Source organism: Cordyceps fumosorosea (assembly GCF_001636725.1).
Source record: "Cordyceps fumosorosea ARSEF 2679 chromosome Unknown scaffold_10, whole genome shotgun sequence".
NCBI lineage: Eukaryota > Fungi > Ascomycota > Sordariomycetes > Hypocreales > Cordycipitaceae > Cordyceps > Cordyceps fumosorosea.
In genome coordinates this window covers 654888-677768 of record NW_017387310.1, presented here as the reverse complement: position 1 = coordinate 677768, position 22881 = coordinate 654888, and the positions used below count along the sequence as shown (strand labels likewise).

Here is a 22881-nt window from a genome sequence, read left to right as displayed (position 1 = left end):
CTGTTTGCAAAAACAACGTAGACCTCGTGCGCCGCCACAAGGGGTACTGGGACCTTGGCCTGCAGGCGCCTCAAATGGAAACTCGCAGCTGTCCATCCGGCAGCTGTCTCCAAATGCCCCGCATCTGGAAGCCTTCACGGCAAACGCTGGCCAAAAGGCAAACGGACAACCAAACAGACGCACAAGAAGCAACTTTCCTTCTCCGCCATTATGGCTTCTGTTTATGGCTTCATCATCCGTCGACCCAGTCACCTTCTTCATCCTCGTCACCGGCTACCCGTCGCAGCCTAGTCGTCGGTCGACCTTCTCCACGCATTCTTATCTCGTAATCCACCGACTCGTCTGCAAGATCTTGTCCTTCTCCCCCGACTCACCGTCGTGACAGCACAATTCCCCTCCCTCACACAAGCGCGGGCCTAGATCCCAATGGCAGGCAGACCCGGGGACAAACACAATAAAAAAACACAATAAGGGCAACTTCTCCGTCTCCAATCCCGAGCATGGCCCGACCACGACTAACCCCCAACAACGCACGCCAAATACCAACGGGCGTCGGTTCGGAAAAGAGGGTTTGGTCTCATGACGCCCGCAGCCGCAGCCGGCCCTGCAAGGCACCGCAGCCCAGACCCGGCCAAAAGGTCTCGGCTGCGCTCCACCTGCAGCAGCCATGCGTTGCCTCCCCTCCCCCGTCCCGGGTCTGTCCGAGATGCTGGCTGTCATCGTACCGCCCCAGCTGCGGTGCGCCGTCGCCGCCCCTTTGGAGGGTGGCTTCTCTCTCGAGGCGCGGCTCTCGACGGCACAGATTCCCTCGCCATCAATTGATCTTCCCACAGCGCTTGCTGGCGAGACCAGTCGCCCACTTTATTTGACTTCATGCTTCGAAGCTCAACTCACCGCACCCATCGATGGCCTTGTCGATCCGATTCGTGTGCCAAAAATATCGCTATTTTTCCCACTTGGGCATCAACACACAAAATCGCATTCGCTCACCGCTTCCTGTTACCAAACCCCCGTCACTTGACTAAAAGGGCGGCCAGCCATTGCTCTTGAAAACAGAAAACACAAGGAAAGAAACGCCGCCCGGGAAACGAACCCCTGGGCAATCGGGACTGACCTTGCTGATGCTGTAGGTGTTCACTCTGGCTCGGCCCGTAGGCATCGGCGGCCCGGCAGACACTCCGATCATTCTGTCGCGATCACGGTTGGCGCTTGTTACCCGAAACCAAAAGGCACTGGTAGATGCTAGCCACTTTGCAGGTATCGTATGCTCGCTTGATTTTCCTTAAAGTCAACACGAGGATTGCATGCAATGGCCCGGCTCCTTGCTTTGCAGAGTCTTTACTTGTAGGTGCAACGTGTAGCCCTTTTCCGTAAGCGGGTCAACTTGTCTTGAATTGACGCGAGCCGCCCATGAGCTCACAGTAAAACAGGTAGTTAATTGGCTAACTTCGGTACCTGAGCATGAGAGCGAATTGGGTGCATGCTACATCGCGCACCTACATATCCTACATTCTCTGGAGTTGTCGCCTATTTCACTCAAATACGTCATACTCTTCGCGTCCAGCAAAAAATTTGATTTCTAAAACTCACACATCTAACAAAAACATAACTACTAATAAAACCTCTTCGTCGCAACACAGCGGCCAATATATTATACCTTCGATACCACATGCCATAATCTGCCACCACTGTGTGCCCGCCATCCTCTCGGCTCTTTATCGTGAGTAGAAGCGCATCTCAGCCGCTCCCACGTCAAAGACGGCAACGACATTCTGCAAAAATGCGTCGCCCAAAATGTAGGGTCCCTGCCCGCCGCTTGCCACGGCGATGGCGCAGTACCCAGTCAGCGGATCAACCAGGTCTTGGTAAATCATGTCTGCAGGGTTGACCCAAAAGTCAACGCCAGAGATCTTAATGGCAAAACTAGGCGGGATTGACGTGCATGGCGCAAAGTACATGCCCCATTGGTATAGGTAAACGGCGCGAGGCTGGAACGACATGGCAATGGCTTCGGCCAGAGCTTCTTCAGGTCAGCATTCTTTTACTTTTGCCTTGAGTCAACAGTCAACTTACGAGGAGGAAGGTACATCATGGTGGTACCGGTGTCGACGATGAAAGGATATCTGGTCGTGTCCGTGGTCTGGCCCCAGCGCACGCCATCTGGGATGATAGTGTAAAACGAATACTTCCATGCAGTTTCCGCTTGGTCGATAAGATTTGCCTATCGCGCGTCAGAGAACAAGGTCGAATTGCATCAAGTACAAAGCACAGTGTGCTTACCACAATAAGATCGGTCGAGGCAGAAGCGCCCCGCACCCAGTCAATGGGAGGAAGGCCACCCCAGGCAAGCACGCCGTCGGAAGCATTCTTGGAAAGGGCCACGCTAAAGACAGGATCGAGGCCGCCTTGAATAATTGCATTGGTAAGGAAGGGTGTATATGTGATGGCGTTCCACGAGGCTTCGTCTCCGATGGCACCATAGTAGGCGCTGGTAATGGATGGGTAAGCAAGGCCGAGGATTCCGACAGTGGCATTGTTGCCGCGCCAATAAGTACTGTTTGCGAGACCGACCTGCTGCTTCGAGACCAAAACTCCGCCACAGCTGAGGTCAGAATAGCCCATAGGACCAGAGATCTTCTCACCAGAGCCGTATTTGAGGAAAAAGTGCAGCTCGTCAATGGCGCCCTGGCCAAAGCCGTCAATCAGTGATGTACCAAAGCCACAGGCGGACTGGTCAAAGGAATTGCCGACGCTATTGACGCAGTCAAAGTCCGACTTGGCTGCCCAAGTGTCGGAGCTGCCGGTGTCGAAGAGCAGCCAGACCGGCTTTCCATCCCAGCCGCACTGAATAGCGTACTGGGTGGCATAGGCACCCACCGAAGAAATGTTCTGAAAATTTTGTTTGACTGTGCCGGGAGTGGAGCGAAGCGCACGACCAAGGGCAGAAGTCATGCCATGCTTTCCCTTTCTGCCCCCGACGTGTTTGAGGCGAGAGAAGCGCGGGGTTGGACGATCAGGCCTGGGCGTGGAGAAAGCCTTGACCCGTTCAAAGGTGATGCCATTCATGGGCTGGGCAAGATCCCAGTCACGAGCATGGCGTTGCTCCTTGATGCCGCTGACGGCTGCAGCCAGTAGGGATATGACGATGCTTGCTTTCATGGTGGCTGTCGGGTACAAGTTTCGGTGACTCGCGGTTTGACGGAATGAACAAATATACGGAGCTGAGCGAGGCAAGATATGCTACCGACGCTCGCAAAAGTATTGTAATGATTTGAAATGAAGTGAATTGAATGTGTGCTGTTATCCAATGGATGTTGTGGTGGGAACAGCAAGCAGAACAGACAGGCAGGGCGGTGTTGTTAATTTATGTAGATAGAGAGAAGGAACTGATTGTTTGGCACGCTTTGCCTTGCCTGCCCTGTCCTGCCCTGTCCTGTCCTGCCTCGCCTCTTCATCTCGCCTCTCTGTTTACGTGTACCTCCTGGTGGCTGGTGTTTGGCCGGCAGCTGGCCGCGACGTTTGCCAGCTGGCAAGCAGTGAGCAGTCAGTCCGACGCGACTTCTGTTTCCAGATGACAAAAGAGACAAACTTTGGCCGGGAAACCATCGAAAACCATCCCGTTCTTGCCAAATTTGCCTGGTGCCTATGTTTGATATTGAAGAGAACTTCGGAATACATCCGCCAAACTGACCTTGCACAACAGGTGGTCCAATCGACACCAGCATCTCCGCACACGATGGCGATGCGAGGAAAAAGTTCACATCTAGCAATAGACGAACGGCCCCTCTCTGGAGCCAATTCAGCAATCATCAACATCAATTGATTTGATTAGCCGACAACCCTCGCAACGACTCGGCCTTTGAAGCGTGGAGTGATGTTGTCCAGCTACCCATGAAGCCAAGTTCAAACGTTTGAAGCCGCACCGGGTTCGCGGTTTCCACTTCTGTATCACGTCGTCGACTCCGAGATTGATAGAGGCAAGCGAAATGGTGCACCGTCAATCTGAACACCGGCCTAAAGGGGAAGCGTCGGAGCAATCCCGCTTCAATGCTAGGGCAAGCTTACCAGACACGGTGACGAATGCCAAGATTCTGACACACAAATTCGCCCAGATATCCACTTGAGCTCTCGTTTGCCAAACCTGGGAGTATAATATGGCGACACTTTATGGCGGACTGCGAACGGTCAGTGTCCAATTATGCTCCTGTTTTACATTGGCTCAGCTTGGCGTTTACGTTGCCGAAGCCCGTGTGACGCATGGAACGAGAGCTGGATAGCCTCTACCATCTCTGTTGCAGGGTATTTGAAAATATATTGCTATTACCAAGATGCAAGACAATAGGCCACTCTGTAGTCATGGTGGGTGCCTGTTGAATGTTCTTATATGATCTGACCATTATAGCCCAGGGATGCAGGTCGGATGTGCGAATCTAGGCCACGATACAGGATGTCTCTACCAGTACGTCTAGGCTAGGCTTCGACGCATAGAAGCGCCGTTTTACCCTTGCCTTGATGCCAGATGCTATCGCCGCGATATCCCTGCCTTGTTCAAGAGATGGCTTGATAAATTACAGTTGGCCCAGGGCAAGTCAACTCGGTAACCCGCAAATCTGAAGTGCCGTTTGCCCCACAGCCGACCGATCCCTGTGCCTCGGCTACTGCATTGTAGCTCGCCACCACGCATGTCATGCCATCAGCTTCTATTTCGATTGAAGCTTCCAGGATCTTGTCTGGACCGTATTTTGAAGTCTTGCTAGGTTGATTTTCTGGCTGGTTCATATAGGTCGAGCCCCCCCTTGCCTCGTGGTGTTTTGCATTGGTGTACCGTTCTCGGCTATTTGCTCAATAGCTAAGCTGACACGGGAACGGTTAAGAAAACCCACTGAAGCTTCGAGCCGTCGCCACACTTCAAAGAAGATCAATCATGTCTTTCGGCAGTCTTGATGGCGCGCAGCCTGCGAATCCCCTGGGATTCATGAAGCGGCTGAGCCCGACGGTAACCTACTATGAGCCGACGACAACCACAATCGGGTCCGGGAGTGGCAACGCGCGAGCTGAACCGGAGCTCATCTTGATGTCGACGTGGATGGGTGCGAGAGAAAATCATATTGCGAAATATGTTCAAGGATATCGCGTCATTTTCCCGACTTCACGGATTCTCGTCGCACAGTGTCCATTTACTCACGTCGTGATGCCCTTCTTGGCGTGGACGCAAATCCGCCCGGCAGTACCCATCTTGAAGGAGGTCGTCGACGCCGAATCCAGAGAGTGGCTCAAGAAAGATGACAGCAGCGTCTTGACTGGGAAATCCACGACACCGCGAGTGCTCATCCATGCCTTCTCCAACGGAGGCATCAGCACCACCCTGTTCCTCTACAACGCCCTCAAGCGTTCGCTTGGCGGGAGTTTCGTTCTGCCGCAACACGTCTTCATCTTCGACTCCTGCCCTGGGACCTTTAAGTGGCGCAACACGGCCAGGGCCATCATGCAGATTCTGCCGCGTTGGTCCTCGCCCGCGGTTCATGCCCTGCTCTTCTGCGTTTGGCTCTTCTATCGCGTTGTTCCGGTGCTTCAGCCGAGACAAAACGTCAATTCGCGAACGATACGAAATCCCCGATTCCAAGAATTCGAAGTCCGCCGTACGTACCTGTATGGAACCGCGGATAAGATGATTCCGCCGACCGATGTCGAATACGAGGCGGGCCTGGCTGCCGAGGCCGGATTCCACGTGCGCTTGGAGCGCTTCGAGGACGCCACGCATGTTGCCATCCCCATGTCCCACCCAGAGCGATACTGGCGCGTTGTCGAAGAGTCCTGGTACGGAGACGAGCTGGCTGCTAGGCTTGCCATCGAGAGTCACGACGGGAGCCTTGCCAACAGAAAAGCGGACATCAGCTCAGAGACGGTTATCAACAACATCAGTATAGTAGATGATGAAAAGTCAATTTCCGAGGAAGCTTATATCTTGGTGGGTGATATCAAGAGAAACGGACATGAGACTCTCGAACCTGTTCAACAGACAACCCACGCTACATCCGAGGATGCACAATCGACATTGGGAAATATTTCATCCAAGGCAAAAAATATCACTGAGCAAAGCCATGTTGTCGCCGAGCAGGCTCAATCCAAGACTGAAGATATCATGGCTGACGCGCACGGCGCGGTCGAACAGGACAAAGCCGCCGTCAAACAACTCAAGGCCAACGCAGCTGGCGGCGCTAAAGAGGTTGAGATCAAGGCCGGCCGAAAGAGCATGACCAAGCTGTCCGACCCCGTTGCCCAAATTTTGCAAGCAGCCACGGCCCGGACGGACAAAGAAGCCGAGAGGACCACAAAGGCAGCCGAGAAGTCTGTCGCCGCATCAACCAAGCGTGCCGACAAGAAGCCCGAGGAGGTCACCGAGACCAAGGACAGAGTCACCGAGACCAAGGACAGAGTCACCGAGACCAAGGACAGACACGCCGAGCGTCCCCAGACGCCGGAAGCAAGCACGGCGCTCCAGGCTGCCCTCGCGGCCGCGTCCTCGTCGAGCCGCGAGGCGACAGAGGGAGGCAGCAGCCCCAAGAGAAACGGTGGCGCGCATGAGCCGGCGGTGCCGGTCGGTGGCAAGGCGGGCAAGAGCACCATAAAGTTGCCCGAGGCCAAGACTTCGCAAGCGGAGCTGCAAAAGATGGACGAGTCGCCGGCAGCGGTCGGGCAGCCAGCAGTGCCAAGCGCATGGGTCGAGGACAAGGCGAAAGCTGAGCGGCCAAAGGCAGAGCAGCCGAAGCCGACAACCGCCGCCTCCTCCGGCAGCAAGTCGAAAAAATCAAAGAAGAACGGGAAGAAGTAAATACTGTATGACGATTTGTATATTTGCATGACTGTGTAGTGAGGGGCGAACACGCAACACACATGGCTGGTCGCGATGGGGGGGGAAGGTAGCGCACCACAAGATGGATAGATCAGTACTTATTTGCCCAGCACATGCATAGACGGCAGGGGTCGTTGTAAAATAGTGGCACAACGGAAGAGTCCATGTTTTTGACATGATGAAATATATCACCATTTGAAACATACATCAAGTCCTTGCGGTGTTGATTAACAGTCCTAGACCCTGCGGGGAAACGGAAACAGTGACTCGCACATCCGGTTTCTAGGTGGAAGACTCTGTAGGAGAACAAATGCCCGTGAATTAAGGTAAATATACAGTGAGATATTGTGAATTGGCTTACGCCACAGCGCATGTCCCAGAATAGCAACCTGTTCTCTAACAAGCAGAATCACAATCCCATGTAAAATTCGTGATGAATCCTCTTGGTGGCCACTTCTCAAACGAGTACTAAGCCGATTGAAAATGCCAGTTAAGAAACAAACACTAATGAAAACGAAGGTCATCCTGGATGCGTCGCCCAAATCGCAGCAAAAAGCAGCCCAAACAATGCAAATAGAAAAAAGACGCAAAACTCCGCCGTGCCTATCTGACATTGTCCATAGGCTGCGTCCGAGAGGAGGCAGAAGAAAATTCGTGAAATCCAAAATAATGCATCACAGACACCAATGCTTGTTTTTTCCGAGGTACAAAAGAGTCATTAAAGTCGTTGAAATGGTAGAGGTCCGCTCACGCGCACAGCTTAGCGGGCTTTGTGCCCCAAGCCATGCGGGTTTATTGCTTGTATATTTTGAGGATGGACGGCAGTATCGCTACAATGCGTGGTTCGGCTCACGTTCGTTGTCTTTTGGACGAATTTGATGAAGTCGTATCTTGTGTGGCGCTTCGCTTGGTCTCTGTTCTTTGAGGTGATTCGTAGAGGCCGACGCCGCCGAGGCCCTCGTCTTCTTGGGTGCAGCGATCGCATTCCTGATCGAATTTATGTTGCTCAATGTCGACGCCCGTTGAACAGTCGCCCATGCCGCCGTTGTTCTTCGCTTCCAGGCAGGACAGGGCCTGTGAGAGTTCCTCCCAGGTTTGAGCTTCACCACATTTGGTACAAGTGCCTGCAAATACCACCATTCGACACATGATGGCGAGATGTGATTGCCACCGAGGGTGCTGTCGGGGATGGCGAATTTAATCGAGTTTTGTGCAAGACGGCTCGACAGGCGCGAGACACATGTACCGGGTTTAGGATTTTGACGGGATACAGCAGTAGTCAGTTTCGGGTTGAACCGTGCGACAGGGCCGAGGATAGGATTCAGTCGGTGGGGGCGAGATGCTGGTATGATTGAGTTTCCAATGGCAGGATGGCGAAACGGAGAGTGATTGAAAAAAGGTTGAAGGAGGCGATGAGGGGGTAAAAGGTCCCCGAGTCCGATGGCGGTTGGAGATAACAGTCGACGGAATGAAGTGCGGCGTGGAGGGCGGAGGGATTCCAAGAGAATAGACAGGGCAGTGTCAACCTTGGCAGAGACCAGAGCCGGCGAGAATCATGTGTGTCTGAAGTGTCTGCGAGAGCGAGAAGAGCGAGAGGACCAGAGGAGGATGGAATGTTTAAATTGTTGGTGGGGGAGATGGCCCAAGGCGAATGGTAGGTAATGATGAACGCTGGTGGTGTCGCTGATGAGGAGTGACTGCTCAGACTTGGATGTCTTGTAACTTAGTAGTAGGCAAGGGTTTTATAAGGCCGACCAGGGTCACACGAGCATGGGCTGGGCGGCGATTCGAGAACGGTGGAAAACGGGTCGTGTCAATGGCGAATAGGGGACGATAGAAACTCAGAAGGAAAATGAATCTGAGGGACGTGGTGATGATGGAGACGGGAAGAGGAGGGAGGCACGAGGTAGGACGGCAGGTAAAGCTACCTTACCTGAGAGAGGGCGTGGCGATGCACAACAGGAGGAGAGACAGAAGAGTGGACAAGAAGGGGGTGGTATGGAAGGAGGTACCCGTACTCGCATCCTTTAGGGGACTTTAGCACTAGGGTGCCTGTAATTGCAGGTCGTCTCCAACGTCGACGACGCTAAAATAGGTACGCCAACGCCAGGGTACCTTGGTATGAGGTACTAAAACTCTGTTCCATGCTGCTTGTGGTCTGGTTCTGGCAGCTTCACCTTCCAGGCCCCGGTGGCACCGCCCGCTGACCTTCCCGCTCAGGGGCCCACTGAAGTCTACCGAGCCCACTGATCCTACCAAGGCCAGCATTCTCTGACCAGTAACCTTTGCAATTCAAAATCGCACCAAATTCCTGTACATCAGCACGCATGCCCACCTCTACTTCCAGCATCACCACACTGCATGTACCTTATACCAGCATCACGCATTCTCCTCCTTGTCTAACTATGCCTCGCCTCATCCTCGCCCCGTCATTCCTTCGCCGTTGTCATCTGCCAACTCCTCGTCCCCGGCCGCACGCCTCTCAAACAACTCGAACCGCTTTGTGCTTCGTGCTGCCGTGTACCGTGTCTCGTTTGTCTAGCACCTCCTTCGGCCGCCTGCATTCCCGCTTACATGATGCTGCAGCAAGCCTCCCCCGTTTGTGTCACGACCAAAGCCGCACAGCAGCCGCCGTGGCGACAACAAGACAGCGTCTCTTGTCATATCCTGCCGTTGACCGTTGACAAGTCTGCATGCAAAGAGGCTGCTGCTCCGTTGCCAAGTATATACTGACAGTGTCACCTTACTCACGCCTTCCGCACCATCCTGGATATCATCCAGTGTCGATGGGCGTCTCGCTTTAGAAAGGGAAAATCCACATCAATCAACCCGTCAGCCAACAACTCTCACTACATTATACGCTACCCTGGTTGCTTGTCCGCCGTTGCACATCCACGAACGCTCGTATCCCTCCCGCACGCGCAGCTCGACTTCTGGCCGTTTTCAAACTATGGGTCGTCCTGATGGGTACTTCTACGCTTCCAGCTCACCTTGCCCGCGATTTGTGCCTCGCAACTCACTTGGCAAGTCGACATCACGCCGCCGTCGACACTAATAATATCCTAATATCACTCTGGGCCGCTCCTACACGGCCGCCACCAAGCCCACGTTGGCTTCCTATCCCGGCCCATCCACAACAGCGGCCACTTCTTGGCCTACAAGGGTTGTCCCACGGCCTTTTGCTTGCCCGGTGAACGACTCGGGACGAAAATCTACTCCTGCTGCCGCTCTCCGCCAGCTTGCTGCTGTGCATCGCGTGCCACCGATGCCATTGTACACGTCCACACGTTGGCCTGCTGACTTTGTGCCCTAGCCTTTATTATTACGACGCACAAAGGCGCACAATTTCCTGCCCGACTGCCCGCCCTTGCCATTCATTGATGCCTTTTACGATGGGCTTACACACTCTGGCAAACACAGCAAATTAGTTACCGAGTCGCATGCTGGCGTCTTGCGACATCCTTTACCAGTCTACCAATTAAGCTGCCGCTTTCGAATGTCGAACAATCAGACCATTTTTCATCAGCAAGGCTCGCACCTGTTCTGCCTGCCCACTTGTCGATGAGACACGCAGACTGCAGTTGATCGTTCGTGGAGAAAAGAGACGAGAGGGGTGCGCGCCACCCTACCAGCACGCCAATTTGCCCATTTGTCCATCGTCACCCCATGCATGTATCTCCGTACATGCTGGCAGTGATACTGCGGACGGCCACACCCTCGCGAAGGAAGAAAAACAAGTATTATCAGCAGCGGCCTTGTGGAAGTACATTTTTTCTTTGCTACCGTTGACTCCTTACCTGTTCTTCTCCAACCTTCTGCCCACATGGTATCCATGTCTCAGCCGCCTTCTTTTGCTGCACTCGCCTTGGTCTTGTGTACCGGTTGTTGGCGCACTACACCACGCAAAGGGTTTCGCTATTCCTACAAAAATACGAAAACCCTGACTGAGCCATCTTTGCTCCCCGAGGCTGGTGTCAATTCGGCGACACCCGGCGTCTTCACCATGATAGGCGGCAGAAGTTCAACCTGTGCATGTCCCATGTGTCCTGTTGGATAATGAATTACACTACATCATACAGGCGGACAAGCCACCAGCGGCTTGCAGAACCACTGTCGCCCTCCACCATGACCACCGCGGATTCGTTGCCGGTTTTTTCAGCATCTCTCATAGGCCACCGCCACTGCTAGAATAAGATACGTCGCATGCGTTTATGTAGAGGCCACAGAAGCTGGCGTGCTGCAACGTGGTGGATTTCGAACTTCCAATCAGTGCAATCGCCGACACCGTTGGCCGGGCCTGTCGCTGCTTGCTTCGTTTCATGCCGCGCTTTGCAGACGTTATCAAGCCAAAATTCAACAGGGCGCATATTCGTTACCTTCCAGCTAAACGAGATTCTGTACTCTGTACTCCTACGGCTTCTCGCTGACTCCCTAAAAAATACAGTCCATTGCCTCGTGCATATGCGTTCTGCATGAGATTTCTTCTCCTCTGGCCCCTACCCGACAGGGCCTGTCGTGCTACCAGCAACGGCGATGCCACACAGGTCTTGGTTGTGCGACGCGACCTGTCATTATTGAAAGCGTGGTGGCGCCCGAGCCTTGGTCCATGTCACCAAACGCAGCCGGCTTCAGCAAGCCATCGCGATTGGCCATGATGGTCGATTTTTTACGAAAGTAGTCATCACAGCAGCATTCGCAACTGGCTCGTGAGCAGGTCAGTAATACACTAAGTTCCTGAGTATAACCGCACGACACGACTTTGGGCTTTCGCTTCCCTAGTCGATGCTAGTCTGGAGCTTACTTGCGGCTCATGGGTAAGTACAAGCTGAAGACAAGAACCGAAGGGTTGAGTCTCTTACACTAGGAAATATACGAACGCTGGTTGGCACGATTTACGAGGTCAAAGAAGCTGTTCGAAGTGAGCGGGTATCTGATGCTACGCATGGGGATAAACAGCAGGAAGAAAGCTACAGCTCTGAGCATCGCTTATTGTTGTTAGTAACGCCACCAGGTCAGGATGTCAACTGACGGCCCCCGAACTATAGCAAGCGATTCGTCGATTCTCGAGTATGGGTGGCTGAAGCTAGGCGCATCGACTAACCTCACCAGGAGAAGATGTATTCCTCTGATCCTATGAGCTAGACACCACGGTCAAGAACAAGCCTCTCGTGGCGGCTCGCGGGACTTGTCCGAAGCCAATGTGGCCTGCAAGATGAAGCCCTGGATAGCGTGACGCCATTCAGCTACGGCAATCTCCAGAAATACGTTCATGAGAGCTCGGCGCCATGGCTGAATATGAGGTGTTCGCCTTCGTGTACACCTGCACAGTCAATCAACTGCTTTTGCGAACAGCCAACACAAAGGGAACATGGCTGGGACGGGACGGACCTCTGCCTCAATTAGTGCTGAGCAGAGTTAAGGTCCGCCATGCACAGCTAGTAGAGGAGAGATGGTATCCATCCGAATAAACCTTCGAACGCGCCACCCCACGCCGTTTTGAAATGGAAGTGCGGCGAGTGCCTGATCAAGCGCTGGAAATATAGATGACGACGACCATGATAGGTGGAAGCACATCTTCTTACGAGGATGGCTTGCTCAGAGCATGATGTTTTATCCGCAACTACCGAATCAAAGCATCACGGGATACTATCCTTGCTCCTGGTTATCTGTCTTTGGCAAGGGGAGAACTTGTCCCATGCTTTTTGGCCGACAACGCCCGCGGAAGACGATGAATGGGCCAATGGAAGCCCTACAAAGCATAACAGCTTGAAATTCACGCCGGATTGTCTCGTGGCGTGTAGTCTTTTGCCCTGCTTTTGCTACATGGAATTGGAGAAAACGGTTTTATTGAGCAGCAACCGCCTGCTTCGCCCCCGCTGACAGCAACCCACTCCGGCCACCACCGTCGCTGCAAGCCTCAACGGCTTTTTTTCCTTCCTTGTTCGATGAGGAAATATGTGTTTGAGTTGTTATTATTATTACGAAGTACATACAGTATGCACTAGAGGAGGTGGCCTGTGGCGGGGTGGGATGAATGCGCATGCATGCATGCACTTCTTTCATGCCGGCAGTCTGCAAGGCTCCTTCGTGGCGTGTCCTTCTACTAACCCATGCAGCGGAACGCCGGGATACCAGAGCCGCCGACAAGGAAGGCTTAGAAAATACGAATAGTTATTCTACCAGGACGTGTCGTGGTGTGTGGCCAGCAAGGGTCCAGCGGAGGATGCCAACCTCAGTCGCATCAGGCGCGAGTCACGGCAATTGGGGAAGCAGGGGTTGTGGCGATTTGCGCATATCAATCAACAATTTCAATGCGGGGTTGGGTATTACAGACGTTTGGTTGTATTATTTGCTTTTCTTCTTATTCTTCTTGACCTTCTGATGCATTCATGCATTTCAAGTCTTCACCCCCTAAGCGAATTCTTCCTCGCCCCTTTTCCCCCTCCTTTTCATCCAGCAACAACTCAAACACATATAAGAAGTCGGGAAGAGGCATACGGGGACTATAAGAAACGGAGGTAGACAAGAAATCTTGTTAGCCACGCACTCTCCGTGTCGCGAGCGATTTCCCAGGTAGAGGTCATATACGCGCGTAACTCGACAACCTTTGCGAGGTCACAGCACCAGTCAAAAACTGCACAATCATCTGTGCTAGTGTACGTCACTTTCCCCGGGATGCAAAAAGAAAGAAAAGTCAAACGCCACACGGAGGTGACAATAAGTCAGGCTCCAAAACAAGGATTACCCCGGATGCAGCGAGGCAGGGAGAGTAGATGCAGCGATCATGCCATGACGGGGAACATCGTCGATGGCGCACCCCAAACAGCTGGAGGAAAAATCGACATCAAACAAAACGTCAAGGACGTACGGTAAATGCAATATCGACGATGGACGAAGCGAGCGCGCCGGCTCCAGCTCCGGCTGGTAAAAGAGGAAGGCGGCCAAGCGCAGCACTCTCTGCATGGCAAGCCCGTCGGAGAAACGGGATTGAATGGAGATGCGCCGAAACGAGGGTTTTGATGTACAACATCCCAGGAGGTATATAAAGAAAATAGTACGTCCGGCGGGTCCTAGAATGCAAGCAGCAAACGTATTGGAGTGGTATCAATCAAGGTCAGAGCAGAGGCTTTTGGTTCCAGCTCCCGGGCGGGACACAACTGGTTCGGCAAGGAAAGTTGTCCCTCTAGATGCAAGCTGGGCGAACGGGATTCAAATCATGTACGGAGGCAAAGGTCAGCAACGGCAAAAAAAAAAAAAAAAGAAAAGTGTTGGCACGGGCAACGCTCATTTCGGCGCTGCGCCGTCTTCCGCTGCTCCTCCGCCTTGCTGTTGTTGCTGGTACATCAAGGACTGGTACCAGAGGGCCACATAGTTTTGATAGCCGCCATCTGCGATTCTCGGGTTAGTATTGCCATGCCAGAAGCCTTGCCGTGGAAGAGCACGCAGGGTTTCTTGACTTACACTGTGCGTATGGATCCGAGGCGTCCTCTGAAGCGCCTTGCGGCGGTGGTGCGTTTGTAGACGATGCCTGTCCGTAGCTGTTGTTTCCGCCGCGGTCCCCGCCGTGTCCGCGCTCGTGGTGGCCGCCGCGACCTCCGCCGTCGTGGCGATCACGACCGCCTCGGCCGCCGCCTCCGGCATTCTTTTGCTTCTACAGAATCGGTTTGTTAGCAATGGCCACATGACACTTCGGGAGACAAAAGAGACGAGTCAGTCACATACCATTGCCTCGACCTTTTCGTCAATTAGTTGCTTGGCGCGCTCGATGCTGTCGGGGGCGCCGATGAGCGAGATCTCGCGCTGCACCTCCCCGGGGCCCGATGACGGCGCGACGTTGATCTTGCACTCGGCCTGGGCCTGGATCTCGCGGATCGTCTCGCCGCCCTTGCCGATGATCATGCCGACCGCGTCGGAGGGCACGTAGATGGCCTCGGTGACCTTGCCCGGCCCGTCATACGGGTTGCTGTGCTGGTTGTAGTCGCGGGACTGGCCGCCGCCGCCGCGCGACATGGGGGGAGGTTTGCTGCCGCCAGGAGGGCCGCCGCCGCCGCCGCCGCCGCCAGGAGCGCTTGGAGGTGGTGCATCGGTGCGGCTGTCGCTGTCGACGATTTCGAGGATGAAATCCTTGGCTCGTGCGGTGGCCGACGGGGTGCCAATCAGGTTGACGGGGCGGAGACCGTTAACGCTTTTGGACTCGTGCACGATGTTGATGTGGCACCCGGAGCGCTCCTGCAGGTCGCGGATGGTCTCACCGCCGCGACCGATGATGAGACCGACGGTGCGGTCGGGGACCATGATCTGCATGTGGTCCTCGCCGTCGCGCAGGGCGCCGCCGGCTCCGGGTGCGCCAGCACCGGCGCCTGCGTTGGGCTTCTCCTCGGCGCGGTTCAGCGCGCCCATGCCACTGTCCTCGATGATGCGGTTGATGGCGTCCTTGACCTCGGCACGACGCGGCGCGGGGCCGGTGATGCGGCACTGGCGGAAGGGGCCGCCGTCGGTGGGCGAGAGGAACTGCACGCGACAGCCGGACTCGCCTTCGATCCTGCGCAGGTTCTCGCCGTTGCGGCCAATGATGAGGCCGACCAGGCTCGACTCGATCTGAATCGTCTCAGAGTTTTCGTCGGCGCCAGCACCTCCGGAGCGGAGGGGCGATCGGTCGCGGCCCTTGCCGCCACCTCGGGGGGAGTGTCTGCCGCGCGAAGGAGGGGACCAGGAGCGGTCGCGGCCGCCGTACTCGCGACCTTGGTGGCCAGTACGGCGATCGCTGTGGTGGTTGCGCTGGGGCGACCGCGATCGCGAGCGTCTGTATGATCGGTCCGAGGTTCTGGACTCGGCGCCGTAGACGAGGGGCTGGTCGTAGGAGGCGACGCCCTTGGCTGCGGCAAAGGCGCGGGCCTTGGATAGCACGTCGTCGAAGCTCATGGTGCCCGAGTTAACAGGACGGATGGCGCTCAGGTCGACGCTGCCTGAGCCCGAGGGCGCAGGCAGGCCCTGCTGCGAGGGGGGGCCGTAGCCGGCGGCAGCAGCGGGTTGAGCGGCGCCTGGGGGGGGCGCGTACGATTGGCTAGGCGCGCCCGGAGGTGTCTGTGTAGGCGTAGCACCGGCAGGTCGTTGAGAGGCTGAAGGAAAAGAGAAAGAAAGAATCACGGGTCAGCATGAGCACAAGGTACTTTGATGGCATCGGTAGGTCTCACCAAGGGCCGCGAGGATACTCTGAATGTCTGGCTGTGGTTCGGCCATTATTGCGATGCAAGGACGAGGCGAATCAAGGGGTGCGAAGACGGAAAAGACGGGTACGATTGAGGATATTGTGGGCGACAGGAAGACGAAGAATAAAAATTGAGCGGCAAAACTATAGTCGTACGACTGAGGAGGATGTCATGCAAACAAAAGATCACACAGCAGTAAGATGTTCAGAGGAACTGTCCGCGAGCACTGGTCACCATAGAGTATACAGCGAGATTGGCGAAACAAACGAATTGAGACGAAAATCTTTGGAGCACGCGATAAGTTCTAGTCATATATGTCCCGAACAACAGGGGAAGGGGTCGGTTTGCCAAACAGCGACTTGCAACCAAAAGCAGCCCAGGTCCAAAAGCAGGTGGTACCTATTAGGAAGGCACTGTGTTTAATGGCTGCGGGGTGGGATGCGAGTGTGACTGTGATAAAGGCAAGCTTAAAACCGTCAGGGATGAGGTCGGCGATTCGGAGGAGAGGCGTCTCGCGATGCCGGGGGGGGAGGGGGGATTATCGGTCGTCGTCGTGTGATGATGAAAGTTGCGAAAAGCAAAAGGTGAGGGCAGTGACTGGGGGAGTGGGCTGTTTGCTGTGGGGTGGGTGAGATGGAGATTTTTTTTCCTGCGCCTGCAGATAATGGCAATGTGACCGCCTGTCGGAAAAATAATGTGCCGGCCGGGTTCGGTTGGCTGATAGCCTGATTCTGGGTTGGATGTATCTTTTTGTGGGGTAGCTACTGTAGGTAACGGGTATATGCATCATTGGTTGCGGGAAGCGTCTACATAGTACCTGCCTATCATCTGATTCTTGTTGTTTCAGAGAGTGATTCTTTATTCTTTATTTTCGGAAGCCTAGTTTTTTTCTTCTTCTTAAATTCGCTTGTGCAGTCCAGTGGAGGGAAATCAATGTCTAATTGAGTCCCAGTCAACCACCACTCAAGTTGTACGTGACTGAGAGCAAACACTTGCAAAAAGGTACAACATAGACACCCAGCAGCTGAAAAGTCGAATCTCGAATTCGCATATGCCTTTTCACATGAGAATCAAGTACAGCTCCTCGCCATGCACCTATAAATCCTCAGATCTGCCTTTTTAATGCAGCAGCTACATAGTACACAGCGTACAGCGAGTCTTGCCGTTTTGAGCAGTACAAGCGTCTCTCGTGGCCTCTGAGCCAATCACTGCGACATGCGGGTTCAGCACGAGAAGCGACTTGAGGCAGAGAATAGCCAGTCATCGGTGGCCTCTGTCGCTTTCAATATCACGTTTAACTTTTCTCTCCGGCCCTCACTTGGAAAGCATGAAAGCAGCCGTGCCATGTTGGCCGCTTGCCAAAATCCGGGGGCGGCAGTCTCGGTACCAGGGGATGATGGTAAGCACGATATGTCACTGTAGTGTACACATCAAGTAAGAGTTGAGACGTGCGATTGACAAATGCAAGCCAGCCTGGTATGGCTGCCTTCCCTCGACAACAGCCAATAAGTGGCTCCTGCCCGGCCCGTGAGAGCAAGAATGGCCGTAGTGCGACAGCAGGGTCGCGATTGACAGTCGCGCTGTTGAACATTGTAAGGGGCATCTTGTATTTCGCCACCTCTTGCGGTTTTCCTGCTTCATCACTTCTTCCTCCAGTCCTAGATACGATTATCCTTTGAACCCGAAACCGCTCTCATCGCCGCCTCAATAGCCCTTACCTACGACACCATCCTCTGCCAACCTACTCCTCCACCCCGTCCTTTTCGAATCCGTTCCGGGCTTTCTGTTCTTTCGTATCTACTGCTCCCTCTTACACGACGCTGTGCCATACGTGACAACCGCTGTCATGTGTACTCACATAGTTCTCGAGTACAAGTGCAAGCACGAAATCTCACGGGGAAGCACCAAGTGTAGCGTCAAGAACTGTAAGAAACGCGACGAAGACAGACTGCAGAGCATGGAGATTTGCCCCCAGTGCGAAGACAAGAAGAAGTGGAAATCAGCGCGATGGTGTGAGGAAGGATGCTGCGCTGACGGGTGTTGCTGCTGCTGCTGCGTTATCATGTAATGCGACCAGCCTGGTGAGTGAGACTGTCATGGGGTGAGGAAGGAAGTTGACTCTCGGATTCAACAGCTGGGAAACCATACCTCTACGAATAATATACCCCCAAAGAAGCGGATTTTTACGACAGTCTTCTTTCCTATAGTTTTTACTCTTTCGAAACATGGCGCTTTTAGCGAGAGGAACGACGACAAAGCGATGGATGAGCAACAGCGGTGGTGATTGGACGCTGCAAGCTCTTCTGCAAGTACGCACCGCAAACGCGAGAACTGGACTGCCTAGAAATAGAACGGCGCAAGTTCCCAAACGGCATTTACCGACAAGGTATCTGGCAAAGTAAGTTCAGGTACCGGATACTGCAAGCAAGGTCAACAACGCCACTTGGTGGCTAGTGGTCTATCACGACAGCCACGGCGGGGGTGCTGGAGCTGAGGGACGGCAACCGGCAATGAGGCAGCCAGGGCTTGTTTTGTTGGGTATGCTTGTGTTTGTTTCTCATACATGGCGATTAATAAAAGCGATGATTTGTCAGGACAGTATGCGTCGATGTTGTGAGGGCCAAGTGTTGACGCCTCTACCCCAGTAGTTCATGAGCAGTGGTGTCCGTCCAGCCAGGGCAAGCGAGTCGTGCCAGCGGGGGGACCAGGCTGGGTGGCTGGCGCATAATAAATTATGATGGGGGGACCGAAACTTGGATAGCTAAGCTGGATGCGAGGGAAATCATTAGCGAAACCAAACCCGATTCTACCTGAATAGGTACCCATCAATTATGCGACGTAGAATCAGTCGGAAATGGTTGGACGTTATCCGTTTTGCGACGTCACTAACTCCTGCAGGCGTCAGCCAGCCGGCAGCCTGGTGAGGATGAGCCACGTTGGGGGGGTGAATTAGCGGCTGTCAGGGCCGTCTTGGAAGGAATTAGCGCTGTACTGTAGGGAGCTACAGCGGGTGTCGGCTGAAATCGGATACCTAAAGTGCCCTAAAGTGCTATAGCTAAGGCTTTAAATGCCCCTAAAACAAACCCCGCGCCTCCGCTACTGTTCCCCAGCCTCCAAGTCTCTAGTCCGTCCTCCAAAAACCCTCCCATACCCCCCCCAATTCAGGCCCATCGTGGCTTGGCCTGCAACTCCGCTCACGCCTCAACACAAACATTAGTTAGTCCAGCCCTTTCATTCACTCCTCCAGGCCATCCAGCCAACTTCTCCAGCCAAGCCATGCCACGCGGGCGCTTCTCTCCACGCTCTGCGCTTCCTTTCAGTCGCCTGCCTCTTGCCCACAGCATCCCAGCTCCTCGACTCTCCATGATTTGACATCCCGGTTGCTCGTTGTCTCTCCTCGTGCCCGCCCCCCGCGAAGCGAACCGCTCACAACACATCGCAACCACGTCATCATGGCCATGGCCAAGAAGGCCCGTCAGAGAATTAGCTATGGTAAGCCCGGACCCGGCCCCGCGTCTCGTGCCCTCCGCACTCAACAGTCCGAGTTCGTCCCGGTCACGGAGGCGTGTTGTGCCGCGTCGTCCTCGTATTTTGCTAACCAACCTCCCCGCACGCAGTTCTGGAAAATGGCAAGTCCTCGGCCGGCGGACACCGACTCGGCGTCAACGGCCTGGCTGTAGACGCCAGCAACGGCATCCTGTACGCACACGAATCTCGGATACCCTATCGACCCACCACGAACCCTTTCTGACCTCGATTACAGCTACTCCGGAGGCCGCGACGGCATCGTCTGTGCCTGGGACCTCGATCTGTCGACCAAACCCTCCTCCTCCTCCTCCTCCTCCTCCTCCACCACCACCACCAATGCCTCCAAGTTTCGCGCCCAGACTCAGGCACATATGCACTGGATCAACGCCATCGCCCTCGCACAGAATAACGCAGCCGTCGTCTCTGGCTCCTCTGACCTTTCCGTCAAGGTCTGGCGCCCGCACTCAGAAGAAAGCAGCGTCGCGCACATCATTGGCGAGCATGCCGACTACGTCAAGTGTGTCGTTGCATCTACCACCGACGTCACCTCCAACACGATTGTTGCCGCGGGTTTGGACCGCAAGATTTGCTGGTGGGATCTTAACGGCAAGGGTAAATCTCTGGAAATCGACGTCAAAGGTGAAGAAATTCCCGAAAAAGGCTCTGTCTATTCCCTCGCTCTCGGCCGCAGCATCGTCGCCAGTGGCGGTCCAGAAAAGACGATTCGTCTTCACGACCCACGTTCCGGTGCCGAGGTTTCCAAGCTCATGGGACATGTCGGCAACATTCGATCCCTCCTCATCGACGATGCCGACGACACCATCCTCAGCTCCAGTGCAGACAAGACCATCAAGCTCTGGAGCGTGCGTGGTGGCCGTTGCATGTACACCTTTACCATGCATGACGAGAGTATCTGGTCCCTCTTCTCAAACGACCCTCGGCTGGGCATCTTTTACAGCTCGGACCGAAACGGCATGGTGGCCAAGACCGACATCCGCGGCAGCTTTGACGAGGTCGACAATGGGCTGAGCTTGGCTCTCGCTCACGAGCACATCGGTGTGTCCAAGGTTGTGGCCTCCCATGGCTATTTCTGGACAGCCACAAACAGGTCGTCCATTAACCGCTGGCGCGATTTTGATCTAGACCAAGAGCTACATTTGCCACAGGACCACCGTCACAGACGATCCGTTTCAGCCATTTCAGCCAAGTCACGTCAAACGTCGCATCCCAACACCAACGGCGCGAAACAAGAAATTGACCCGCACTCTATTCTCAAATTATCCACCATGGGCATGTTTCTGCCAAGGTCACACGCCGATGGAGAGACTGTCAATGACGGCCCTTCCCGCAGAGCCTCCGTTGTCCCACCGCCAGAGCCAGAGTCTGAGATTAAGCCCATCTTCTCTGTACCGGAGGAGACCCTTGAAGGTCGATTTGGTCTTTTGAAACACAAGCTTCTGAACGACAGAAAACGGGTGCTCACTTTGGACACTGCTGGCGACGTGCTATTGTGGGATCTCATACAGGTATTTTTTGTACGGTGTATTTTCCTGACCAATTGACTGATTGTGTTAGTGCAAACCCATCCAAAGCTTTGGAAAGCAGCATTTAGAGGATGTTGCCGATCTCCTCAACACAAGAGCGGCCGTCGCTCCGTGGTGCTCCGTCGATCTGAGCTCGGGCAATCTTACTGTAATTTTGGAGCCCTACAATTGCTTTGATGCAGAAGTTTATGCCGACGAGCTAGATCTGGGGGAGAAGATTGAATTCCGGGAAGATCAGCGAATCAGCCTTGGACGCTGGATTCTGCGTTATCTGTTTGCCAACCTCATTGATGAAGAAATCAAGCGAGATGAGGCCTACCGCCACAAGATTAATGAAGAGGTGGAAAAGAAGATAGCTGCAGCCGCCTCGAGTGCGCCGACGCTTATCCCTGGGCTAGCTAATCTTGCAGTAACAGACAACGCGGCCACTCCTCGCGCCGACGGCCTACAGCCTGCCGTGACGCCCGGTATCGGCATAGCTGGCACCCCTGCTGTAGCCGTTGAGTCAAGCTGCGCTTCGCAGGCTGGCCGCCCATCTGCCGACAAAGGCGATTACTTCACCGCCGGTATTGCCCCTGTTGACAACACGGCAGCTGTCAAGACCCCAGCCCCGGACACTGCCGAGGGCAAGACTTCAACCGACAATACAGAGAAGCCCAAGGAAAAGGAAAAGGAGAAGCCAGCAGATGGTCCTAAGTCTCCCAGCACACCGTTCGGCAAGAAGTTCCGCATGTCCTTTAGCTCCAAGAAGTTGGGGCGCTCGGCCTCGCAAGCAATTCAGGAGAAGCCTGTCGTTGTGGATGAAAAGGCCGTGGAATCAGAATCATCTTCGAGCCACGAAAAGGAAGTGGATGATAGCTTCTATGGCATAATTCAGAAGATCCGCCACGATTATGATAGACAGCTCACCGAGTCGCCAGACAAGCTAGTTGAGACGCGCGTCACGCCTAGTCTCCCAGCCGATACGCCAGTGCTAAAGCTTCCACCCGGCACCAAGGTCATCATCCAGGAGGAGACGTCAGGAGGAAGCTCCAACGTGTACCAAGGCACCGTCGAGAGCGTCGGTCGCGACGCCGACATCATTGAGCAAAAGGCTCCCATGTGGTTGGGCGATCTCCTCCTGCAGAACCAGGTACCCTTCAAGGAGCCCGTCAAGATCTCCTTTGTCTTGCACCCTCTTGACGGCCTCCCGCCCGTCGCGACCGATGGCAGCAGCCGCCTCAATGCCAACCGGATGCTGCGCGTGAAGAAGATCCTGGGTTACGTGGCAGAGCGCATCGAGCCGCCACCTGGCCCCGACGACGACGACGCGGACGCGCAGATGGAGCCCGAGGCGTACCTGGAGCTGTATTGCAACGAGCAGCTTCTGGAACCCACGCTGACACTGGCCACGCTGCGCACGCACATCTGGAAGGGCGGCAACGACATTGTGCTCTACTACAAGACGAATGGGCGGAAGACCCTGCGGCCGCTACCTGTGCCGGAGCCGGAGCAGCAGCCGGAGCAACAGTCGGAGCAGCAGCAGCCACAGGAGGCGTTGCCGAGCCCCGTGCCAGCCGCTGCGGCGTAAACACGTTTCATCGGGGGTGGCTTTTTCTTTTCTTGGATTTTCGCGCAATTGCTCCGAGTCATGGATACCCAGCAGGCTCTTTGTACCAACTCTACTAACAGCCGCTCAACGTTGCTGTTGAATTGTTTGTCTATCTGTCTTGTCACATGCTGCTATTTAGCGCGCTTGTTTAATAAT

General features: G+C 54.6%; 4 protein-coding genes across 4 annotated transcripts; 2 read left to right on the top strand and 2 right to left on the bottom strand.

Moving 5' to 3' along the window:
- Positions 1 to 1715: 1715 nt before the first annotated feature.
- On the bottom strand, positions 1716 to 3159 carry ISF_04708 (Peptidase A1; the record flags this gene model as incomplete). The annotated part of the gene is made up of 3 exons (XM_018848313.1): positions 1716 to 2020; positions 2074 to 2221; positions 2281 to 3159. 3 exons carry the CDS (start codon positions 3157 to 3159, stop codon positions 1716 to 1718), a joined length of 1332 nt encoding a protein of 443 aa, XP_018704648.1.
- A 1765-nt stretch (positions 3160 to 4924) lies between these two features.
- On the top strand, positions 4925 to 6832 carry ISF_04707 (hypothetical protein; the record flags this gene model as incomplete). The annotated part of the gene is made up of 1 exon (XM_018848312.1): positions 4925 to 6832. The coding sequence occupies one exon, from the start codon at positions 4925 to 4927 to the stop codon at positions 6830 to 6832; it is 1908 nt and encodes a 635-aa protein (XP_018704647.1).
- A 7305-nt stretch (positions 6833 to 14137) lies between these two features.
- ISF_04706 (far upstream element-binding protein 2) lies at positions 14138 to 16093 on the bottom strand (the record flags this gene model as incomplete). The annotated part of the gene is made up of 4 exons (XM_018848311.1): positions 14138 to 14241; positions 14315 to 14504; positions 14576 to 15972; positions 16048 to 16093. 4 exons carry the CDS (start codon positions 16091 to 16093, stop codon positions 14138 to 14140), a joined length of 1737 nt encoding a protein of 578 aa, XP_018704646.1.
- A 3421-nt stretch (positions 16094 to 19514) lies between these two features.
- ISF_04705 (WD repeat protein) lies at positions 19515 to 22704 on the top strand (the record flags this gene model as incomplete). The annotated part of the gene is made up of 4 exons (XM_018848310.1): positions 19515 to 19554; positions 19680 to 19761; positions 19826 to 21116; positions 21166 to 22704. 4 exons carry the CDS (start codon positions 19515 to 19517, stop codon positions 22702 to 22704), a joined length of 2952 nt encoding a protein of 983 aa, XP_018704645.1.
- Positions 22705 to 22881: the final 177 nt, after the last annotated feature.